We start from the raw sequence: 24,642 nt of genomic DNA, 5'->3' as shown, positions 1-24,642 counted from the left end.
CAGCTGTGTCCCCTGCCATGATCTATGTATCTTTATTTTTCACATGGCCTGTGTTGCCGGCCCGCTTATCTCCAGTTTTAAATATGACCTTTTAGTGTCGCCGCTTACACCCTCCGTTATGGCTTTAAACTCTCACCAATGCAGCTGTCTCAGCTCTTTCGGTTGCCTTCCCCAAGTTGCTTTTACTGCTTTCCTTCTCATCAGTAACCGTGCTTAGATTTCTAATTCTAGATAGAATATATGCAATCTAATTTCGCTTACACTTTTGTAGAGGATTTGATAATCATTATCATCCTGTTTTAATCTAGGTTTTAACAATAGCGCTGGTTGATCGGAAACACTACTTACCCATGTTAATGGCTTGTGGTCCATACGTACTGTGAATTTTCGGCCAAATGAATATGGTCGAAAGTATTTAAGTGCCCAGCATTTTTCTGACATCTCCCTTTCATAGTGCCGTATCACTGTTTCGCTTTATTTAAGGTTCTGAATGCATATGCAACAGGTAGATCGCTATTCAGTTTTCCTTGACTCAGTAGGGCCCCGACACAGCTCTGACTAGCGCCAGTTATAACAATATGCTCTTAACAGTTTTGCCTCAATTGTTAAATTGCTTGCTCCTGTTCCATTCCCCAATTGTATACTACCCCTTTCTTCACCAAATCATATAAGGGTTTTGCAATTTTACTGTAATTACTTCCAAAACGACGATGATACCCGCTTAACCCTAGAAAGGTTTTAACTGTGTAGTACTCTTTGGTTGTGGGTGCTGCTTTACTACTGCGACCTTCTTTGGATCAGGCTTTAACACCTCTGCATTAAGAAGTACCCAAAAAAGTAACCTGTTTGCACCAAAATCCATATTTATCTATTCGTAGTTTTAAATTGTAATACCTTAATATTTCAAAGACCACCTGAAGTCGACTGTTATGCTCTTCTAGTGAGGAACCAAATGTTACTACGTCATGTAATTAAATGAATATCTTTTCTCCTTGCAATCTCATTAGAATGGAATTTATTAAATTCTTGAACGTATTTCAAGCCGTTTCCAGACACGGTGGCATTTCTTGTACTCATAATGCCCATATGGCGTACTAAACGCTGTTCTCTCCTGGTCTCTCTCACGTAACAGCACGTGGTAACACCCCTTGGCCAAATGAAGTGTTGAGAAGTACTTGGCTTTTCGTAGCCCACCAAAAATTTGTCACAGGAATATTATTAACAGATATATCTCTCAGGCACCTATAGTCTGCTGCAATCAGACATTTTTGTTTCCCGCTAGCTTCCCTTTCCTTTGGAATCATTATATGGGGAAAATTCCATCCACTGCTACTTTGAACTATGATATCGTCTTGCAACATTTTATTAATTTCCTCTTGCAATACCTCTTCTTGGATCTGTGCAATTCTATATGGTCTCGGACACATTACCCAACCTTCTGCTTGTGGTATTAACTTTATTTCTTGCCTTAACACTTCTTTGTGTATCAGCTGCTCTCGTGGCAAATGAAATATATCGTTATACCCCATACATATATCCATTATGGTATTCTGTTCTTCAATGTTTAAGTGCTCAACTTTGATATTCTCTTTTAGTTTACTTTCCCCTTTCTCAGTGTTTAAGTGCTCAACTCTGAGAATCTCTTTTAGTTTACTTTCCCTGAATGTTATCTCTAAATTCCTCTTCAGGTGGCACTTCCTCAGCCACCGGTAGTGGATACTTGATTGACAGACATTCTTCTGTCGTGTTCAGCACACTCGTTACGCATGTGCCATATTTTACGATACCAGTGCTTCTGGTATATACACTCCTGGTATGATTTCTTGCTTAGGAATGATCACTCCTGACACATGCCTCGAATCTACATTCACTTTAAAAATTAGCTCTTCTCTTGAACCCATAATTATTATTTACCGTTATTTCATCTCTGTTCTTGTACATTTTCTCCCACGTTGACATTTCCCTATTTTCACAGCTCCAACCATCACTGAATCATGATATTGTTTCACAGCTTCTGCTGTCACCTGAGCGGCTCCATCCATATTCCATAACACTGTTCGCTGTCTTGTGGCTCCATCCACAATCGGACCAACACAGTGCTCTCTAGTGGCTCCAACCCTTTGTTCGTTACGTTTCCACATTTCTGCGGCTACTACCACCATCGAACTGGTCCTACCGCGTTCAAAATACCTTTTTATCGCTATGCAGTTCCGACCGCCATCGAACCGGCACTTAGCGTGTTCGACGCATGTTTCCCACGTCCTGCGGCTCCTACTGCAAACGAACAAACATATGGCTTTCTCGTGACTCCTGCCGAAACGGTACCTACCTTATTCGACATACTGCAACTTCTCTCGTTCTGCGGCTCCGACCAAAAACGAACAAACACATCGCTGTTTCGCAGCCCCTACCACGCCTGCAGTAGAGTAATTGTTTATCGTGGCTTCTGTCACCTCATCGTTTACAAGTTTCCTTTGAAATTCTCTCTTTTTGAACTGTGGTTCTCTTTCGTTTTGCACTGGATTCTTTTTTCACGAATCCTTACGCTTTTTGTACCATAATTTACCACAGCATTCTGATTCATTAGTAAACCCTTCCTAACAGACTCTCAAATGGCAGATCTATCTCTGCCCCTATAACATGAACTGTGTGCCTTACTAACAGAGCTCTTGCGACCTGTAATTCAATGGCTATAGTACCTTCCTCGTCAGTCACAATATTAGGGATCCCTCTGACCCTAATACCTGTCTCTGGATTACATATTCCAACATTCCATAAACTTTCCTTTTTAACTAAACTGATTCTGCAGCCCTATTTATGAAAAACCTCGCCGCATTCCGTGTTCCTTTCGTACACCACAAGTGTACAAAATTCCTATTTGTGCAGTCGACAGGAAATATCTTGCCTATTACGGCACAATGCGACTGCCTCATTACGCCTCTGATTTGTTTCCGGCATCTTATTCTTTCTTTTTGCTAACCACGCCCATTCATTGCACTGTCTGGCACAATGGCCTTTCTGGTTACTCTTAAAGCGTATTACGTTACTTGATTCTGCACATGCAGTGCTGCGTCCCGATAACCTTTACCGGCAACACTTTACTGGCTTTAGATAGTCCATTTCTCTACAATGCCCTTTGAATTCTCGTTCTGTTTCTGCTAATCTTTCCGCGTGCTCTCATTCTAATTTCCCTAGCCTTCCCACGTTTTCTTTTCCCTTCTTGTGTTTTCTTTCTGCTTCTGCCTCAATTACTCTTACTCGTTTCTGCAGACTACAATCTTTCACCACGTGACCTCTCTTACCACAGTTAAATGAAGTCACGTTTCTAAGTGAGTCTGTCCGCGACATTGTAAAAACACTTCTCCCTATTGGCTCCTCTTTAGCCGATGAAATAGCATTTTCCTCTGTAGTGGCAATATCGACGGCCTCAGAGAGTGTTACTGTCTCTCCTCTAGCTCTTACTAGTGTTTTAATTCTGTCATTTTAAAGACCTTGTATGAATACTGGTCTGACCAAATTCAGAACTCGCGAAATACTACCAGCTAACTCAGCTTCAGTCATTACACCTCTAATTGCTTCTCTAAAATGATGTTGCAGGGCATCAATGTGGCCGGCCGGGATGGCCGAGCGTTTCTAGGCGCTACAGTCTGGAACCGCGCGACCGCTACGGTCGCAGGTTCTAATCCTGCCTCGGGCATGGGTGTGTGTGATGTCCTTAGGTTAGTTAGGTTTAAGTAGTTCTAAGTTCTAGGGGACTGATGACCTCAGCAGTTAAGTCCCATAGTGCTCAGAGCCATTTGAACCATTTTTGAGCATCAATGCGCGAGCTGCAACCCTGCATTGCTTTTGCCACTTTCTTATCTACTTGCATACATTTTACAAGCGTAGAAACCTAGTCTGTTTACAAGCATAGTTTTCCAGTAAAATAGCACGTACAGCTGGCAAAGAGCTCCCTGACTAATAATTTTCTCCTGATCGCTCCAATTATTCGTGCCTTAATGAACTTCAGCAACACACCATGCCGATCAGGGGCCACTAAGTGAAATTCACTGTCGCAGTTATCTAGCAATTAGTTTATCTATGCTTTAGTACCATCAAAAAATTGTGGCAATAACTTCAGAGCATCTCTTGAACTAGTGTACCTCCTAACTGGTGACGATTTCGCAACATTACTACCACTTACGTCTGCCTTCTCGTGTGACTGCATGTTGTATCAACAATTTTTCTTACTTAATTTGATTTTTTTCTGGAGTCTGCACTGCCTTCTGCGCCACCTCTGTCGTCGCGTCGCGTCCCAGCCACGCCGTTAACGCTGCCGGCCCAGGCTGCCACGCGCCCCGGATGACGTTATCTCCTTTCTTGCTGCTGATGGACCCTCTGGCCTGTCTGCTGACTGATGTCGCCGCCTCCTTCTCTGGAACGGCTGCCAACTCGCCCGGACCTCCCTTGCTCTTCCATAGATTCCTCGCCGCTACCTGACAGGCGTGCTGTCGCGCCTCGACAACCCGCCTCTCACGTTGTGAAACCCGCGCAATAAAGGCCCTCCCCCGCCCATCGGAATCATCTTCTTCTTTCTCCTCTCTTCCTTCTTCGACCCAAGATGCCACAACAATGGAATATCTTGCAGCAAGCAAGAGTGTCCGCCCTCAGTAGCTGAGTGGTCGGCGACAGATTGTCAAATTAAGGGCCCGGGTTCGATTCCCGGGTGGGTCAAAGATTTTCTCCGCTCAGGGACTGGGTGTTGCGTTGTCCTAGTCATCATCATTTCATCCCCATCGACGCGCAAGTCGTCGAAGTGGCGTCAAATCGGAAGACTTGCACCTGGCGAACGGTCTAGCCGACAGGAGGCCCTAATCACACGACATTTATTTAGCGTCCGGAGTGACGACATTCAAACCAGTTGTGGGTAAATGGAATGGTTGATCACGTCCAGAAATATCCAAGAAAATTTTATGTACCCACGAAAGCTTACTACTCGCTCGTTTACTACTGAGTACTGATCGTCAGTCTGGGATCCTTTCCAGTGAGATTAATAGAGGCAATGGACACTTTTCATCACGATTTTGTGTTGTAAATGCAAGGACGCCTGAAAGATGTTCATCAAACTGCGGTGGCAGACTCTGTGAGAGAAGCAGTGTGCGTCACGGTGCAACTCAACTCTCTGCTTCAGTTACTCCCACCCAGAACGAGTCCAATCAAATTTTGACGGGTCAAAATGTGGCAGGTAACGTGTGCAGTGTAAGACTTGCGTGACTCGATGAAGTTTATAATGGCGACCGTGCACCGTTACGTTTAAGCGCAAATTCTAACACAGGTGAGATTTTTTAAATATCTTAGTATCACAGACAAATTATCAGAACTGCTACAAAATATATAATTAATAAATAAATAACTGAAGCCAGGTTGAAATTTTTAAATAAGATCCCACAGTATAGGTTTAATCATGTTCCCAAAACCAAGTTTTTTTTTTTTTAAATTCAAGTCCAGTATTTATAACAAATAATTTCAGAAATAAATGTGAATGGTGGACTCATATAAAATTAATAATGTACCTAAATAATATCTAATCTAACAGCGTGAAAGATCGTTATGTAGTGCACAAATTACAGTTAGTGTCCTATGCAAGATGAATGCATAATCTGCATATTATTTAATCTATCAATCTAAAATGTAGTTATGTAATTCAAAAGTAACATTTGCGAATCCTAGTGTATGCAAGATGAGCGGATAATCCGCATATTAATTCACGTAATTAGTAGCAAATCGTTACATGTGGTAGAGTGAAATCTGACCAACATTCACTGTGGAATCTAAAGTTCATTAATGATCAATACTACTGTAACGAACACCTAACACGTTCGACACAAAAACTAAAGTAATACAAATACAGTAAAATATTGCATTTCACAGCTTTTTGGAAATGGTTAAATAACAATAAAATCCACATGTGCCCAAAAGAAACCATCACTGAAATTAACTTGAAACCCTTAACTCCCGACCGAATTCAAGCTCCGCAGCTCAATCCTACGAAGCTTTTCAACATTCCTAAATGTGTAAGAGTATTCACGATCGCGACCACATTAAGAAAATTTTATGGTCGTGATCCTGAAGCCCACGAACACTGCCTTAGACTGTGCGGAGCCCTGGCCATCCAAACCTCATCAGCCTTACCGGTCTGCCACACACCAACCAAAAGAGCATATGATCGCATCTGCAAGGCTCTTTATGCACTTCCGCACATGACCACTAGCCTAATCAATGCATGTTTTTATAAAATAACCATCATTTAAGTGTTTTAAAAATTCTTTTCACATATGTACACACTACAAACGTATAGTAAATACTCTTGGTGAACTTGCGACCTCATAATAAAATATTTGTACATTAATTTTGCAGCTATGAATAACTTTACGAATATCTCGCAACATCCGACACCGCAACACGTCCTTAGATAAATAAAGAACTAAAAATGAAATATAAACATCAAATTATGATTAACAATACGTTGTAACTATCGTCTTTTCATGTAGAGGAACTCATAGTTATGGCACTATTGTGTTTATAATTATTCATCATTTTGTTTAATAGCACAACAATCATGTCCTGATAATCGCTAGCGTGGTCAACATTCTGTGAATTATCGTAAGTGCAAATTGTATGTCAGGTTGATTTGTTACAATTTTTATGATCTATAATAACTGGAAATGTTAATTACATTTCACACTTCATTTATAATTTATTACAATATTCATATATTAATTACAGTTCATATAACAAATAAAGTTTAATTAGTGACGGGATCGTTTATCACCACAATTGACATGGTGTATTTAGCTCTCTCGTAGCATGTATGTAATGTATTTTAAGTATTTTTCACAAGTATTAAAATTTTGTTACCAGTTTTGAAATAGTTGCAAGTTTCGGGTGATGCAGGAAAATATTTTCTTTGTTATAATTCCGGTCTTGGACCACAGTATTTATTTGTAATCAGGTTATTAACTGCAGTCAGTAATGGCCATCTTCAGATGCGAGTGAAGACGTGTTTATAACATATGTCAAGCTATCACATTTGATTGGACAGCCAAAATCACTAGCCATTTCAGATCTTGACTGCATCATCACATGTATTAGCGTGATGTACGTTTTGCAACAAGTTTTACTCACATCTAAGGATGGTTATTACCGACCGAAATTAATAACCTGATTGCAAATATACATTGTGACCAAAGACTGCAATTACAATAAAGGAATTATTTTATTATTATATAGCAAGTCACTATAGCTTCAATGCTTACTTTCCCGCTCTATTCCCGTGATCGACATTTCCCCATTGATCCATTGTTTCCTGCCTGAGCAAACCTCAGCTCCACCCACATGACCACTCGCAGTCCTGGTTTATCTCCTCGCCCCTCGCCCAATTAGTGACAGCCAGCCGCCCCGACAAAATTGTTAGCGCTACCAGAAGTGTTTTCTGCAGGCTAGGCGCTCGTAATGTTACAACAGAGAGATTCATTCGTTACAGCCCATAAGTTTACGCTCTAAGGAAACATGTTACTACTTCCTCCCAAAAACATGTCACGAAATGACAACGATGAAAAAATCCGATAAAAGCAATTTCATATGGAGCTTTACCAATAGTCATTCTTCCTCTATGTATACCATTAATGAAACAGAAAATAGAAAAATTGATTTACGTCATCCCACAGTGACTTACGTCCACATATATTATCAAAATGTATGTATGTGTCTACAGAAATTTGCATGTATGTTCCATACCTCCGCCTAAACCTCAGGACAAATTTCAACCAAACTTGTTACAGATATCAATCACTATCTGGAAGGAATATCTGTTGGGATAAGAAACACCTACCTATCAAAGGGGTGGGGGAGGGGGTGAAAAAGAAATGTAGCTCACAGGCGCGAATACCCAAAATTTCTCCATCGAGTATTGTAGAATAAAAGCGTGTAGTGATTTGTAGCAAACTTTACACTTAATTTAAAACTTCCGCGAAACTCAAGTTTTCAATATTCATTCAATAAAACTGCCACATCTGGCATGACATTTTAATACTTCTTTGGAACTAACTCTATTTGCAACATATTCCGTAGGCAGCGTCCCATACGCCATGATACAGTTTTGTATCGTTGTACGACACATATTGAAGAGGTATGAGATAAACGTTGAGATGTGTGAAAAACTGCCGCATCAGGCCTGAGGTTTAATTTTATTGTTTCTTTGTTAAAAACTCGATTTGCAACACTGGCGGTAGGACGTAGGTTACATGTGTTACTCTGAGATGAAAATGTTGGTATAGGAGGTGAATTTATGGCGGGTCGCGTCAACCAGTCAGAAGACTGATTACTCAAAAGTGTATGCGGCTATATGCACGTACAAAACTGAATCATTGTACGATTCATACTTCATTAACACATGACGTCATAAGCACTAAGCTGTATGAAAAACTGCTGCATCATGCATGACGTTTAACTGTATTACATCTTTCCTATTAACTCTATTCGCAGTAAATTTATCGATCAATATCCACATATGCCACTGAATTTCGCTACAAAATTACATCATTGTATGACACATAGTTAAGGAGTTGTGACATCGTAAACACTGAGCTGCGTGAAAACGAAACTGCAGGACGATATTCGCTAGCGATACAAGTGACTTCCGTGAACAAACATTTGTGAAATATTTTAAATAAATCTGAAATATATGTGACGTGTGTGTACGCCACGAGTGAAGACCTTGACATAAGCCTCTTAATCGATTTCAACCAAATGTGAAACACATACAATATGTGATCAAAAGTATCCGGACACTTGGATGACAATGACTTAAAGTTTGTGGCCCCCTCCATCGGTAATGCTGGAATTCATTATGGTGTTGGCCCACCCTTAGCCTTGATGACAGCTTCCACTCTCGCCGGCATAGGTTCAGTCAGGTGCTGGAAGGTTTCTTGGGGAATGACAGCCCATTCTTCACGGGGTGCTGCACTGAAGAGAGGTATCGATGTCGGTCGGTGATGCCTGTCACAAAGTCGGCGTTCCAAAACATCTCAAAAGTGTTCTATAGGATTCACGTCAGGACTCTGTGCACGCCAGTCCATTACGGCCACAGGCCGTGAATTATGAACAGGTGCTCGATCGTGTTGAAAGATGCAATCGCCATCCCCGAATCGCTCTTCCGAAGTGGGAAGCAAGAAGGTACTTAAAACATCAATGCGGGCGTGTGCTGTGATACTGCCACGCAAAACAACTAGGGTCGCAAGCCCCCTCCATGAAAAACAAGACCACACCACATCACTACTGCCTCCTAATTTTACTGTTGGCACTACTCACGCAGGCAGATGACGTTCACTGGGAATTCGCCATACCCACACCCTGCCATCGCATCGCCACATTGTGTACCGTGATTCGTCACTCCACACAACGTTTTTCCACTGTTAAGTCGCCCAATGTTCACGCTCCTTACACCAAGCAAGATGTCGTTTGCAGTTTACCCGCGTGATGTGTTACTTATGAGCAGCTGTTCGACCATGAAATCCAAGATTTCTCACCTTTCGCCTAACTGTCATAAGGATAGATCTGTGCCTATTACACATTACGCCCCTCTTCAACTGTCGGCGGTCTCTGTCAGTCAGCAGTACGCAGCCTGTACGCTTTTGTGCTGCACGTGTCCCTTCACGTTTCCACTTCACTATCACATCGGGAACAGTGGACTTAGGGATATTTAGGAGTGTGGAAATCTCACGTACACACCTATGACACAAGTGACACTTAATCACCTGCCCACGTTCGAAGTTCGTGAGTTCCGCAGAGCGTCCCAATCTGCTCTCTCACTATGTCTAATGACTACTGAGGCATAGGTGGCAGCAGGATGCACCTAATATGGGGGTGTCCGGATACGGGAAAAAATGCTATTAGGGTAAGAACCAGCAACCAGCTATTGGGGTACAAGTGATAACATGGAGAGAAAACAGGAGGAGGAGAGGGACAGAGAGAGGGCAGGAGATAGCCAGAGGGGAAAGGAGATGAACAGAGAAAGGAAAGAGGAGATGGGCAGAGGGACAGAGGGAGAGGGGAGCGAGAGAGAGAGAGAGAGAGAGAGAGAGAGAGAGAGAGAGAGAGAGAGAGAGAGAAGCAATAGACGGACAGAGGGTGGGGGAGGAGCAGATAGGGAGGAGGAAGAAATGGATAGAGAAAGGGAAGTGAAAGAGAGAGACTTAGAGAAAGAGTTGGTGATGTACAGAGGGGGCAAGAGGTGATGGAATTAGAGGAGGTGATAGAGGGGGAGGAGCAGATGGAGGGGGAGGATATGGACAGAGGAGAAAGGATCAATAGACGGAGGGGAAAAGCAGACGGAAAGTGAAATAAAAGAGGAGAAGGATGGAAACAGGATGGAGGAAAGAGACAGGGAGAGGGAGAAGAGGTGCACCAAGAAAGGGGAGAAAAGGAGATGAACAATGGATGAGCAGTTTAGGTAATGGACAGAGAGAGAGGAGCAGGAGGATGAGATGGACAGCTGGATTTGGAAGCAGCAGATGGACAATTAGAGGGGGAGGAGGAAACGTACAAGGCGTCAACTGACGAAGAGATAGAGGGAAAGGAGCAGATTAGGTTAGAGGAGGAGAAGTAGTCAGGCAGAGGGGGAAGGGTCAGATCAGCAGATGGGAGAGGAGCTGATAGGCAGGCAGGGGAGGAGGAAATAGAGATACAGGGAAGGAAGAGGTGGACTATTACATTGGAATAAATACATTCCTTGGCAACGTCAGATACTCGCAAGTAATAAATGCTAATGTTCGGCAACAGGAGTGTATCTGGAATGAATTATTCAGGTTGGTTCTGATTGCTAAACCATGGGTCGAAGATACTAGTTGGAGGATCTTACCTTCGGTTCTGAAGTGTACATAACAGGTAACTAATGAACAATGTACAAAACATAAGTAGATCAGCAGTTACAGCAAAAAGCCACGTTGTAATGGGGAGCACAAGCAAATCCTTATCCGAGAATGGACGGATATTTTCGCTACACAACAGAAGTGAAATATTGCTTCGAGATCGTTCCTAGTGTTTGTGATAGCTAACTCCAATATCTGAATCCTATTTACAGAATGAATTCTGGAAAACAACTGAGTACACAAAGTAATTATAGACTCTTGTAGGAATTTAACAAATCACCCCAAATCATAATTAATTAAATAGGTAACAGATTTATCCCTTCAGGTATCACTCTTTGTCGAGACAGTAGAGTATTGAGTATCCGCTCGGTATGCAGGACGCAGTATGCCCTGATAACTGCCAGCGATATTCTTGTTGTTAGACAATGCGCTGCACGCCTTCTGCTCCCAGGCCGTACGTAGTAATTTCCGCGCCTGTGTTTCGTGTAATGATGTTGCCCGTGTGAGGTTCGTCTGACGCCCGTTAACGTCCTGGGAGGCTGAGTAATAATGGCAGCCGCGGACTCAAACGGCATTATGCTGCCCGTGGTTGTTTGCCCGCCGCCGCGGTGGCATGTGCGCCCACCTCGTTAACCCTCAGTGCTAGACGTTAATGTCGTTGCAGCTGCGGGGCAAAGCGTGCCCGTATAGTCAAGGCAGCGTGGCTGGGAAAGCGCCGCACTCTGTGTACAGTCGGATGTTGTCTCAGGCGGAAAGCTGACGGCCACGCGGTCCTGATACGGGGAGGAGGGTGTGTAACGACCGAACCATATCAGAGACAAGGTTGACAGCACCCAGAGTTACATTAGAGCCTACCAGAGCGGTGGTAACAGTTCACAGTAGCAATTGCACGTATTTGTTGCACGTATTTCAGTCTCTTTTATTTCCATTGAGTTTTACTCTCTCTCACTACCTGAAGTGTCATAGAAGTAATTTCCTGAAGTGCCAACACATGTCTTATCACTTTGTTCCTCCTTCTCGTCAGTTTTTGTCTTCTCGTCAATTTTTGTCTTCTTGCCGATTCTGTGGAGAACCTCGTTATTTTTTTCTTATCAGTCCACCTAATTTTCAATACCTGAAACGCTTTGATTCTTTTCCTTTTTGGTTTTTCCGTAGTTCATGATTGTTGAACATACAATACTGCGCTCCAAACGTACTACATTCTCAGAAATTTCGTCCATAAATTAAGGTCCACGTTTGATGCTAAAACACTTATTAGTGCCAAAAAAATTTCTCTTTGGCTGTGTGCCTGTATCAATCTGCTTTTTAAGTCCTCTTAGCTTCGTCCGTTATACGTTAATTTGCTTCCAAGGTGGAAGGATTCGGTTGCTTTATTTACTTCAGAGTCACCAATTTTGACACTACGCTTGTCGTTAATCTCATTTTTGCTCCACCTCTTTACTTTCCCCTTTCTTCAGTCTACTCTCAAGGAAGAGTGATTGCCGATTAGACTGTTGATTTCATGCAACAAGTCCTGCAGTTTTTTCTCACGTTCACTGAGGTTACCAATGTCGGCAGTTGCACTGCAGGATCTACGTAGATACCGCTAGGTTTACGTCTAGCACAGCGTTACTAAGAACAGGATCTCCTTGACTAGGCTAACGAATCCAAATCCCGTAGCCTGCACATCCCCTTATAACTTACAACGTTGTCGAAGTTTCTCTTTGTGCCGTCATCAGCGCCTACTCAGAATCGCCATGGCGTCTCCAGTAGGGAGATAAGCTGTAACTGTGATCGTTGCACTCCTGCATGTCTTGGAGAACAGCACTGGGATTGGCAGAAGTTGAAACTTTCTGCCCTTACCAACGTCTCTCACCCAAGCACATGCAGTTCAGTACTTCTGGTGAGTCTGCTATGTCCCGTTGAGCAAAGTGTTTCAAAGTGGGAAACCATGGTGTAAAAGTAGACAAGTATTGGCGTGTGCCGCTACTCGGAACACTTTGTTGCACGGTGGATATTTCTGAATATTTGTAATCGGAATTAATATCTTAAAGAGCCACAGTTTTTGTTTTCCTTCCCAACTTATAAAAGCACAAAAACCTTTCCCAAATCATTTACAAAGTTACCACAAGAACATTAGCGAACTAATGGTTGCTGGGACACAAGAACGCATTCGGTTAAAGAGACAGACAACAGTATACATTAGGTAATGAATTAATGTACCAAGCACACGTAATTTTTGCCAATATTGGTGGTTTCATACAGAGTTTTCGTTGGTAAAGACCAAGAGGCAGCCTTTCCCTTATCTTGTTGTTGCTTGTATATTTTATGCATGGCTCTTAATCGCTGATGCGACCTGCAATAATTTGGAGCATCGTTCAGCCAAGCATTAGAGGTGCGTGCCCTCTGGAAAAATGACAATAGTTTCCGCTTGCCTCCAGCCCTTCACACTACCAACATAGCAGATTCATGTTGACTAGTGTTAAAAGGCCAGATTAGTCAATCATCCAGACCGTCATCTTAGCAGCTAATAAAAAGGTTGATATCCTAATTCATAATGCAGAGGCTTGTCTCATCTCTTCACAGATAACTCTCCAATGTGATTGCAGCTGTGGTACAATCATCATTGAGGCACGCACGCACCCCACATCTGTGAACCACAGATTTCACGTGCATCATTCTTATACGCAACAGTACCTAAGCGCTGGGTAGCCTGGGAAAATGAAAAAAATTTTGAAAAGTGGAACGTAAGAACCAACCTACTTTACAAGTACCTCAGCTGTTTTTTATATAGACACAATATGCACTGCCGGAGCAAATTAGTTAAGCACCGAGAAGACATGGTTGGACGTCAATTATAATCTCGTACATATACATATCAGTGGCGGGGACATAAAAGATTAGAGAGGCATTTCTCCGTAACGGGTGGAACAACAATCAGCGTCCATTACTTTTGTTTGTGTTTAGTGTAGCTACCAGGCCTGGTAGGGTAAATGTAGAGAACAGAGTCAGTTGTTAAGTGATCACTCTTATTGACACGAAGGAACCGCGTTAATGTGTGAGACAGTGACATCAGCACCTGACAGAGTACGTCTCCATTTGGTCGGCCAGTCGAATTGTGCAGTATGTGAATTTGTGGGATATTCGGATAAGACGGTGGCTAGAAATTGGACTGCGTGGGTTCGTGATGGTGGACATAGTCGCCATGAAAGTTCCGGTCCACCACGTCTGACCATCACAAAGGAAAATCGCCGTATTGTGCATCAAGCACATAGTGAAATGAAATGATCGTATGGCATTGTTGGCCGGGAGGCCTCATGCGAGGAAGTTCGGCCGCCGTATTGCAAGTCCTTTTTAGTTGACGCCACTTCGGCGACTTGCGAGTCAATGATGATGAAGTGATGGTGAAAGACACACAACACCCAGTCATCACGAGGCAGAGAAAATCCCTAACCGCGCCGGGAATCGAACCCGGGACCCCGTGTGCGGGAAGCGAGAACGCTACCGCAAGACCACGAGCTGCGGACAAGCACATAGTAACCCATTCATATCCACGCCTGCCATGCGAGAATAAATCATGGACTCCCTGCAACATTCTGATTCATCCCACACCATTGGCCGGAGTCTAGGCGCAGCTAGACAGGAATTACCGTCCATGTGCATGCCATCGTTAACACAGCACCACAGGCGACAGCATTTCGTGTCGTGTCACAACCAGGAAACGTAAACTGCTGGTTAATGGCACCATATCGTGTTTTGCGATTTTGTGCTACGACTGGCGACTACCATCGAAGTGTATGGTGTGGACCTGGCAGAATTCCTATACTTCCTACGTTTTGGACACGTTCAGTAGTGATTCTTCTGGCGTCATCGTGTGAGGAGCCATGGTTGGCAATAACTGATGGAACTCTGTCTGCATTTCATAACCAAGTGCCAGGGAGAAGGATCATTAACCACTTCCACGCTATTTCTCTTCCGTTCCACTCTTGAGCAGTTGAGCAGAGAAGGGGGGGGAGAGACGACACTTAAATCTTCCGCACAAGCCCTGATGTCTCTTACTTTATCACAGTGATCATTACTTCCTGTGTAGGTGGCGCCAACGAAAGGAGAGAATTGAAGATGGAAACTTAGTTAGAAGATCCTGATGCAATGGAAAACGCCTTCGTTTTAATGATTGTCGCCCTAATTCACTTATCGTGTCTGTGCACCCTGTTTCCTGATAATGCGAAACGAGCTGCTCTTTTTGAACTTTTTCGATGTCCTCTGTTAATGCTATCTCATGCTGATCCAAGACCATGCAGCAATAATCCAGAAGAGGACGAAGAAGGGTACTGTAGGCTGTCTCTTTAGTCGACCTGTTGCATCTTCTAAGTGTTCTACCAGCAAATCGCAATCTGCATCCCTGTGTGCTATCTTTCATGAAGCAGGATCATTATGACGTTTTCCAACAGGTCAGTGCTAGTCCACACATGGCACACGTGTTTGTTAACCGTCAGCCTGGTGATGAGGTAATCCTTTGGCCAGCGGCATCTGCAGATCTGTCCCTGGTACATATGTGGGACCAGCTCGGGTGCCCATTTCGTATCACTGAAAGTACCAGGGATATAAAAGACCAATTACAACAGCTGTTCAAAAATGGTTCAAATGGCTCTGAGCACTATGGGACTTAACTTCTGAGGTCATCAGTCCCCCAGAATTTAGAACTACTTTAACCTAACTAACCTAAGGACAGCACACACATCCATGCCCGAGGCAGGATTCGAACCTGCGACCGTAGCGGCTGACTGATTTATCATCCAAATAACGTCACATACCCCCTCAACCCATGTAGTGTCATTTCGTTTGGCCCTCCACTTCCGGGTGCTTCATTTGCTTTATCAGGCAGTGTACATTTGTAAATTGAAGGTGGAGAGGGGAGAAAGAAAAAGATAGGAAAGGAAAGGGAAGGAACTAGTGATATCAGCTGCGCTAGAATTATATGTGGAATCAATGGTGGCGAGTGAGAATCTATGGTGGACTGGGACTTCAGCCTGTAATTTTCTCCCTTAAAGGGCTCACAGTTCCTATGTGAGTTCGTGCATGGCGCACATAGGGCCCCAAGATACTGCAGCTCATTCTTTTTCCAGGCTGCATTTCCTTCCTGTCCTCCCTCCTCCCCGTCTCTCGGTGCCCTTACTCATCTTTACCTGGCTACCCATCTGATTTCTTGTATTCCTTGCGGGTTTTTTCCCCTTGCCTTTCCTCTGTCATCCTTCCTTTTTTGCTGTTTTTCGTCCCCTTGGGGGTTTAACCTCTACTTGTAAATTTTCTCTCTGTAGTGTGAGCCGTTTGGAGAAAATCTCCCTCTCCGACGTCTACAGCGTGGATGCGTTTCCCCCTTTCTTTCCAATCTTGATTAATGTCATAGACCCCTCCACCCTGCTAGGTCACCAGCGCATGTTGCCAGTCCATGTGGCGGTGCTGTTAGGTACCCATCTGGCTGAGTCCCCTGATAACAGAGATATCACACCTCTGATACGTGAGCTGTTGCCTACCATATATTCCTAGGAGTAGATGCATGTCACTCCAGAGCATCAAAATTCCCATCAATCGCCGCAATGCCATGGGCCCAGTTGTGGCTGGGTGGGGCTCAAGGGGAGAGCCCTTGATTGGTTTTGTCAGGGCAGATGCTTTGCACGTGAAGCATGTCAAGCTCCAAGAATCTCGCAGTTCTCCTATGGCCATCTCTTTAAGTGGCTGCTTCTTATGACCCTGCGGCCTTTCCTTTCCTGGATAAATCCTTGGAGGAAGGCCAGTCTCACCAGCTTGGGATCAAACACTTTTCACTCTACCTGAACTCTACAAGGATTGACATGAACGCATTCACCGCCACAAAGCAGTTATTTTTCGTGGAAAATATTGAAGACAAGGCGGCCGAAGACTTCAGAAACCAGAATTCACCCTCACTATCAACGGCGTTGTCAAAGACGGCGGAGGAGTCGACAGAAGTTGAGGTCACTCTCTTGTCCGTGGGGTAGGAAACTGCCCCCAACGGTGGAAAAATCTTCAATGATCAACGACATGAGAATGCAGAAGGCAAGGGAAACCAGTGCGTTAACGACACATGACATGTAACTACAGGACATGTGTTCCATAATTCAAAAAGTGTAATGATGATCTCTTCATTGTCAAAATATTCCGGAATAGTCCCCTCCAGAAGGGGACTGCATAGTGGGAGGTGACCATAAAAAAAGATTTAATAAACAAAGAAAGGCTAATGTTCTATGAGTCGGGGAGTGGAATGTCAGAAACTTGAACGTGGTACGGAAACTAGAAAATCTGAAAAGGGAAATGCAAAGGCTCAAGCTACATATAGTAGGGGTCAGAGGGATGAAATGGAAAGAAGGCAAGGATTTCCGGTCAGATGAGTATAGGGTAATACCAACAGCAGCAGAAAATGGTATAACGGGAGTAGGATTCGTTATGAGTAGGAAGGTAGGGCACAGAATGCGTTACAGTGAACAATTCAGTGATAGGGTTGTTTTTGTTAGAATCGACAACAAGCCATTATCGACAACGATATTTGAAGTACACATGCCGCCGTCGTAAGCTGACGATGAAGAGAGAGAGAGAAAGTATTTGACGATATAGAACGATAAATCAGTAATGGGGACTGGAATTCAATTGTAGGCGAAGGACGAGGAGGAAAGGTTACTGGAGAATATGGTCTTGGGACAAGGAATGAGACGGCAGAAATACTAATTGAGTTCTGCAATAAATCTCAGCTAGTAATTGCGAATACCCTGTTCAAGAATCACAAGAGGATGAAGTATACTTGGAAAAGGCTGGATGATAGGGGGAGATTTCAGTTCATGGTCAGACAGAGATTCAGAAGTGAGACACTGGATTGTAAGGCGTACATGAGAGCAGATACAGACTCAGATCGCGATGTAGTAATGATGAACAATAGGCTAAAGTTTAAGAGATTAGTCAGGAAGAATCAATACACAAAGAAGTGGGATATAGAAACACTAAGGAATGTCGAGATACGTTTGAAACTCTCTAAGGCTATGGACACAATAAGTAGTAGCTCAATAGACACAACAGTTGAAAAGGAATGTAAATCTCTAAAAAGTGCAATCATTAAAGTTGGAAAGAAAAACATACCTACAAAGAAGGTAACTGCGAAGAAACCATAACAGAATAAATGCTTCAGTTGATCGATGAAAGAAGGAAGTACACAAATGTTCCGGGAAATTCAGGAATACAGAAATATAAGTCGCTGAGGAGTGAAATAAATAGGAAGTGCAGGGAAGCTAAGAGGAAACTGCTGCATGAAAAAGTGAAGAAATCTAAAATGAAAGACTCTGCTCGTGGGAAAGTCAAAACAACGTCCGGTGACATTAAAAGGAAGGGTGGTAATATTAAGAGTGCAATGGGAGTCCCACTGTTAAATGCAGAGGAGTGAGTACATTTAAGGCCTCTATGAGAGGGATGATTTGTCTGATGTGATAAAAGAAGAAACAGGAGTTGATTTAGAAGAGAAACAGGATCCAATATTACAATCAGAATTAAAAGAGCTTTGGAGGACTCAATATTAAATAAGGCAGAAGGGATGGATGACATTCCATCAGAATTTCTAAAATAATTGGGGGAAATGGCAACAAAAAGACTATTGTCGCTGGTGGGTAGAAAGTTTGAGTCTAACGACATACCATCTGACTTACGGAAAAACATCGTCCACACAATTCAGAAAATTGCAAGAGTTGACAAGTGCGAGAAGAATCGCGCAATCAGCTTAACAGGTCATGCATCCAAGTTACTGACAAGAATAATCTACAGATTTACGGAAAAGAAAACTGAGGATGTGTTAGATGGCGATCAGTTTGGCTCTAGGGAAGATAAAGGCACGAGAGAGGCAATTCTGATGATGCGGCTGATAATGGAAGGAGGACTAAAGAAAAATCAAGACACGTTCGTTGGGTTTGTCGAACTGGAAAAAGCGTTCGACAGTGTCAAATGGGGCAAGATACTCGAAATTCTAAAAAAATGTGGGTAAGCTATAGGGAGGCACGGGTAGTATAAGAGTCAAGAGGAAATAATAAGAGTAGAACATTAAGAACGAAGTGCTCTGCCGGCCGGAGTGGCCGAGCGGTTCTAAGCGCTACAGTCTGGAACCGCTCGACCGCTACAGCCGCAGGTTCGAATCCTGCCTCGGGCATGGATGTGTGTGATGTCCTTAGGTTAGTTAGGTTTAAGTAGTTCTAAGTTCTAGGGGACTGATGACCTTAGAAGTTAAGTCCCAAAGTGCTCAGAGCCATTTGAACCATTTGAAGTGCTCTGATTAAAAAGGCTGTAAGACAGGAATATATACCATCGCCCCTATTGTTCAGTCTGTACATAGAAGAAGCAACGATGGAAATAAAAATTTCTGGAGAGGAACTGATATTCAAGATGGAAGGATATCAATGATACGATTCGCTGATGACTTGCTATCATGAGTGAAAGTGAGGAAGAATCACATGATCTGCTGAATGGAATGAATAATCTAATGAGTATAGGGTATGGTGTGCAAGTAAATCGAAGAAAGAAGAAAGTAATGAGAAGTAGCATAAATGAGAACAGCGAGAAACTTAACGTCAGGATTGATGATCATGAAGTAGATGTTTAAGAATTATGCTACCTAGGCAGTAAAATAACCAATGACGAACGTAGCAAGGAGGACATCACAAGCAGACTAGCAATGGCAAAAAGATCATCCCTGGCCATGAGAAATAGACTAGTATCAAAGATGCGCCTTAATTTTGGGAAGAAATTTCTGAAAATGGCTCTGAGCACTATGGGACTCAACATCTTAGGTCATAAGTCCCCTAGAACTTAGAACTACTTAAACCTAACTAACCTAAGGACATCACACACACCCACGCCCGAGGCAGGATTCGAACCTGTGACCGTAGCAGTCCCGCGGTTCCGGACTGCAGCGCCAGAACCGCTAGACCACCGCGGCCGGCGAAATTTCTGAGAATACACGTCTGTAGTACAGCATTGTATGTTAGTGAAACATGAACTGTGGGAAAACCGGAACAGAAGAGAGTCGAAGCAACTGAGGTCTGGCGCTACAGACGAATGTTGAAAATTGGGTGGACTGATAAAGTAAGGAATGAAGAGGTTCTGCACAGAATCGGAGAGGAAAGGAACATGTGGAAACACTGCCAAGGAGAAGGAACAGGATGATGTGTCATCTCTTTAGACTGGAGGGACTGGTACTAGAGGGAGATGTAGAGGACAAAAACTCTAGAGGGAGAAGAGAATGGAATACATCCAGCAAATGGTTGCAAGTGCTACTCTTAGATGAAGAGGTTGTCACAGGAGAAAAATTAGTGGTGGGCGCATCAAACCAGTGAGAAGACTGATTACAAAAAAAAAATCGAAGCCAAGTTCGGTGAAGTGGAGTTTCTCAGTAAGGTTTTGTCGGGTTCCCTTTTGATTAAAACTTTTTCTACTACACAGCATGCAGCTTTTCGTGGTTTTGATCATGTTGGCGACGTCCTTGTGTCAATTAAACCTCACCAACCTTTGAATGCGGTCTACATAGTCATTTTTCATAGGTACTTCATCCAGCAAACTGATGAACTCACGCCAAGCAGGAACGAGGAGGTAGTCATTTTATTCAGCGTATGCAGTTATGTCTTAAGGACAATCGTGCTGATACTGGGGCCGTTATTCCAGCTTTCGAGGGAGGTCAAGGTTATGTGTTATCAGTGTAAAGTGAAGACGAGGGCTGTGCATTTCTGTCCCCATAATATGGTCCATCCTGATTGAGAGCTCTACCTCAATGCCCAACAAGTGACTGTGGTTCTCCAGTTTCGTTTCTAGGGACTTTTTAACAACAAGGTCACTTACATATGAAATGGTATCTGTCCTTACAGACATGTCCGAAAGAACAGATACCATTGGTGATCTTAGAGCTCTCAAAGAATGAAATCCAGACCATTAGCTGCTTAAAGGCGACGATAAATATCAACGAGGACAGTTGAAAATGTGTGCACTGACCGGGTCTCGAACCTTCTGACATGGTAGATGTTTTATCCAACCGAGCCACTGAGCACACAGAGGGTACTGCGACTGCAGGTACTTATCTCTGGCACGCTCCCCGTAATGCCCACACTTCCAACTTACTGTCCACACACAACATTTGTAGTGCTCCTGCCCATTACTCGCGGCAGTAAATCTACCAATTCCCGTAAGAGTTTGAGCAATGTGTGCGCATATGCACTGAAGATCATTAGCCATTACGCCTTACCTATATGAAGATGGTATCTGATCTTTCGGACATATCCGAAACAACGGATACCATTGGTGATCAGTGCAGATGCACTCACATTGCTCAAACTATTACGGGAATCTGTAAATCGACTGCCGCGAGTAATGTGTGCAGTGGGCAGGGGCACTATAAATGTAGTGAGTGGACAGTAAGTTGGAAGTGTGAGTCTTAGAGGGAGCATGCCAGAGATAATTCCCTGCAGTTGCACTATCCTCCGTGTCCTGAGTGGCACAGTCGGATAGAGCATCTGCCATGTAAGCAGTAGATCCCGGGTTCGGGTCCCGGTTGGAGCACACATTTTCAACTGTCCCTGTTGATATTTATCAACGCCTGTAAGGAGATAATAGTCTGTATTTCATTGTAATTTCACAAGCTCACTTGGTCGCTCCATATCAGTCACCTGAAGGTTGGCTGTTTGCGTAAAATCAATGTTCTTCGCTTCCTTGCCCACACATTATGTGATGCAGATCGTTCGATACTTCTCTGCCTTTACTAGGTATTAGTTCTGTCTCGTCTTCCCACCGGCACTTCCATGTTGCTCCTCTTGGATCCAGTTCACCAAAGTGGTAACTGTTAAGCTACTGGTTCCTTCTGCACTAGGCCTGTCGACAGTCTTCTGGTTGACACAGGAATCCTTCTCATTTAGATTCAGTAGTTACAGCTCCTGTACTCTTATGTCATCACTATCTATCCTTCCCCTGCTCATCTCTCCTATTCCTTTCGTATCTTCAGGCCGTCACATGCCTGCTGCCTGCCCTCAGGTGGGTTTAACAGTTGGAATCTGCCATGACTTCCTCTTTCCTCCTTGTCCTCTTCCACAGTTTCTCTCCCAACCACCACTGCCGTCCTTGCTTAGACACCTGGCCCCAGATTGGCTCTGAGCACTATTCGACTTAACTTCTGAGGTCATCAGTCGCCTAGAACTTAGAGCTAATTAAACCTGACTAACCTAAGGACAGCACACACATCCATGCCCGAGGCAGGATTCGAACCTGCGACCGTAGCGGGCGCTCGGCTCCAGACTGCCCCAGATTCAGATGGATCTCTTCCAGGTTCCAAAAGTCTTCTTTGATCCAGTGGTGTTGTGTTGTTTGTACCGAATTCTCTCACAGGTGTTTCAGGATGCCATTGTTTTTTACACGGATGGTACTAAGTCTGCTGAGTATGTGGGGTATGCTTCCACGTCTTCTGCTGACTCGCTAGCCATGGGTGAGGGTGGCGGTGATGGGAGGCTGCTGCGGAGCTGATAGCCGTCAATTGGGCCCTCTGTTTTAATAAACGGTCCTACTTCACCCACGTTTTGTTATGTACAGACTCAATGAGTGGCCTTCAGGCTATCGCTCAGTGTCTCTCCCGCCACCGCTTGGTCTCTGACGATCATGACCTCGCTGAACATGGTGATGCAGCATGTTTCGTCGATGTCATTTGGGTTACTGGCTACGTAAGTGTCCTGGGTATGATCTTATTGTTTGTCTGGCTGGGAGAGGGGTGGGGGTGGCCACCTATCCGCTCTCTTCTGTGGCGGATTTGCGGCGTTAGATCTAATCAATTTTTGCTCAGTCGTGGGCTGCCGCACTGTTTAATAAACTTCGCGCCATCAAGGAGACTTTCACCACATGGCGATATTCCCTCTGCCTCTCCTGGCGGAGATCTAAGATCTTCTGCCGTTCTCGTATCGGCCTTACTAGTTTCACCCATAGGTTTTTACTCTGCAAGGGGCTGCCCACTCTTTGTAGTTGCTGGGCCCCACTCACGATGATCCACATCTTACTAGACTGCTCCCGCCTTTTGGACCTTTATACTAAATACGCCCTCCAACCTTCTATGTCTTAGCTATTAGTGAACGACCCTCACATGCTTAGGTTGCCAAATGAAGCACCTTTCATCCATCTAATTTCCGAAGTGTTATTTTATTCGGTTATCTGCTTCAGAGTTTTCACTACGAAATATTCAGGCCCCTGACCTACGTGAACGAAGATTCCCATCTTTGGTTCAGTGAAAATAGAGGCCAGGATCCAAAGACTGGTAACCATAATATAGATTTTTGAGACAGTGATCACTTCAGACGTCTCCTGCAGACTGAACCAGAGGTGGTAATCTTCCTACAGGTCGATCAGTGGACCTGAAGATGGCGCAATATATCGCCGAAATTGGTAGCCCAGTGAAATAACAATCTGGAAATGTAGACGGCTGAAAGGTGTTTCATTTGACACTCTGTACTGAACAGCTGAGGTCCTGGCTGTGACAAAATGGACATACAGAGGCTTTTCCCTCCTTATTTGCACTTTATCCCTTCCCATTGACTGGACTGTGCTGTTTGCGTTGTTCCTCCGTTGATTTATGCCATCCTAGATCATGTGACTGATGTCTTCGCTGTTTGGTCCTCTCCCCCAAATCAGCCATTCACACAAAACACCAGCTGGAATCTCCTCCTCACTAGTCAGCTCCATTAACCACTCCACCACCCAGACACACTGTTTATTGCAACTGCGTGGCCTACATAGGTACGCTCCCTCACCCATGAACATTCCCACCTAGCGCCATCTATCCGCAGTCCCTGTCCACGTCCTCCATGCTAGCTGATTTTCGATTCCCGCAAGAGGTCCAACGTACATGTGTATTTGCACTGAAGGTGGTGGATCCATTGCCCATCGAGGCGCATCAGTTATATGAATTCGTGGTTTCTGTCCTTTCGGACACGTCCGAAAGAATAGACACCACACATTCCTGCAAGTGTGTGTATGTGTGGCTGCTGAGGCTTCTTCGCTTGGCACTCACGCACCGGTTGCGCTGGTGACGGGAGGATGTGGTGTTGTTGCCGGCAGCTGCTCCCTGGGCGACCACGTGGAGGTCTTCCTGTCGCTGGGCGGGCAGCTGCGGGCCGACGTGAACGAGCGGACGCCGCCCGCGGGCGTGCTGTGCGGCGGGCTGCGCGATGTGCCAGCGGCGCTCTACAGCCAGGGCCCGGCGCTCGTGCTCGCCATGCACGCCGCGGGCCCGCCCTCCAACAGCTCGGGCTTCCTCGGCAGGTTCCGCTTCCTCGACCGGCGTGAGTACTCCCCGGGGCACGGCTGCCTCTCATTATTGCACCGCTGCAGACTAGGGGTGTTAATCACCTCATAAAAGTGGCGATGTTAAATGTTTTATAAACTGGACAACAGAATTCAAAAATCATTGCCTCCCTTTGCGAAGTGTGAGTTTGAAATTGGGCTCAAGGATGACTTCCTCTGTGATCGTGGAAAGCATGGTGGCCTGCGAATTCACCCTCGGGCTCGGCGACGCCTCAAATGGTTCAAATGGCTCTGAGCACTATGGGACTTAACATCAGAGGTCATCAGTCCCCTAGAACTTAGAACTACTTAGCCGGCCGAGGTGGCCGAGCGGTTCTAGGCGCTTCAGTCTGGAACCGCGCGACCGTTACAGTCGCAGGTTTGAATGCTGCCTCGGCCATGG

The 24,642-nt window shown here is 44.4% G+C and overlaps 1 protein-coding gene across 1 annotated transcript in view; it reads left to right on the top strand.

Annotated features, from left to right (window-relative positions):
• The window catches only part of LOC124775884 (suppressor of lurcher protein 1-like), a 310,233-nt gene that overhangs the window by 211,586 nt on the left and 74,005 nt on the right, over window positions 1-24,642 (top strand). Inside the window, exon 5 of the mRNA XM_047250717.1 lies at window positions 24,015-24,238. Within this exon, the coding sequence (XP_047106673.1) occupies window positions 24,015-24,238 (224 nt within the window). The remainder of the gene's footprint in view (window positions 1-24,014; window positions 24,239-24,642) is intronic.

This window comes from Schistocerca piceifrons, chromosome 2 (assembly GCF_021461385.2).
Source record: "Schistocerca piceifrons isolate TAMUIC-IGC-003096 chromosome 2, iqSchPice1.1, whole genome shotgun sequence".
NCBI lineage: Eukaryota > Metazoa > Arthropoda > Insecta > Orthoptera > Acrididae > Schistocerca > Schistocerca piceifrons.
Note: the sequence above shows the minus strand (reverse complement) of the source record. Positions and strands in the feature narration are given on the sequence as shown.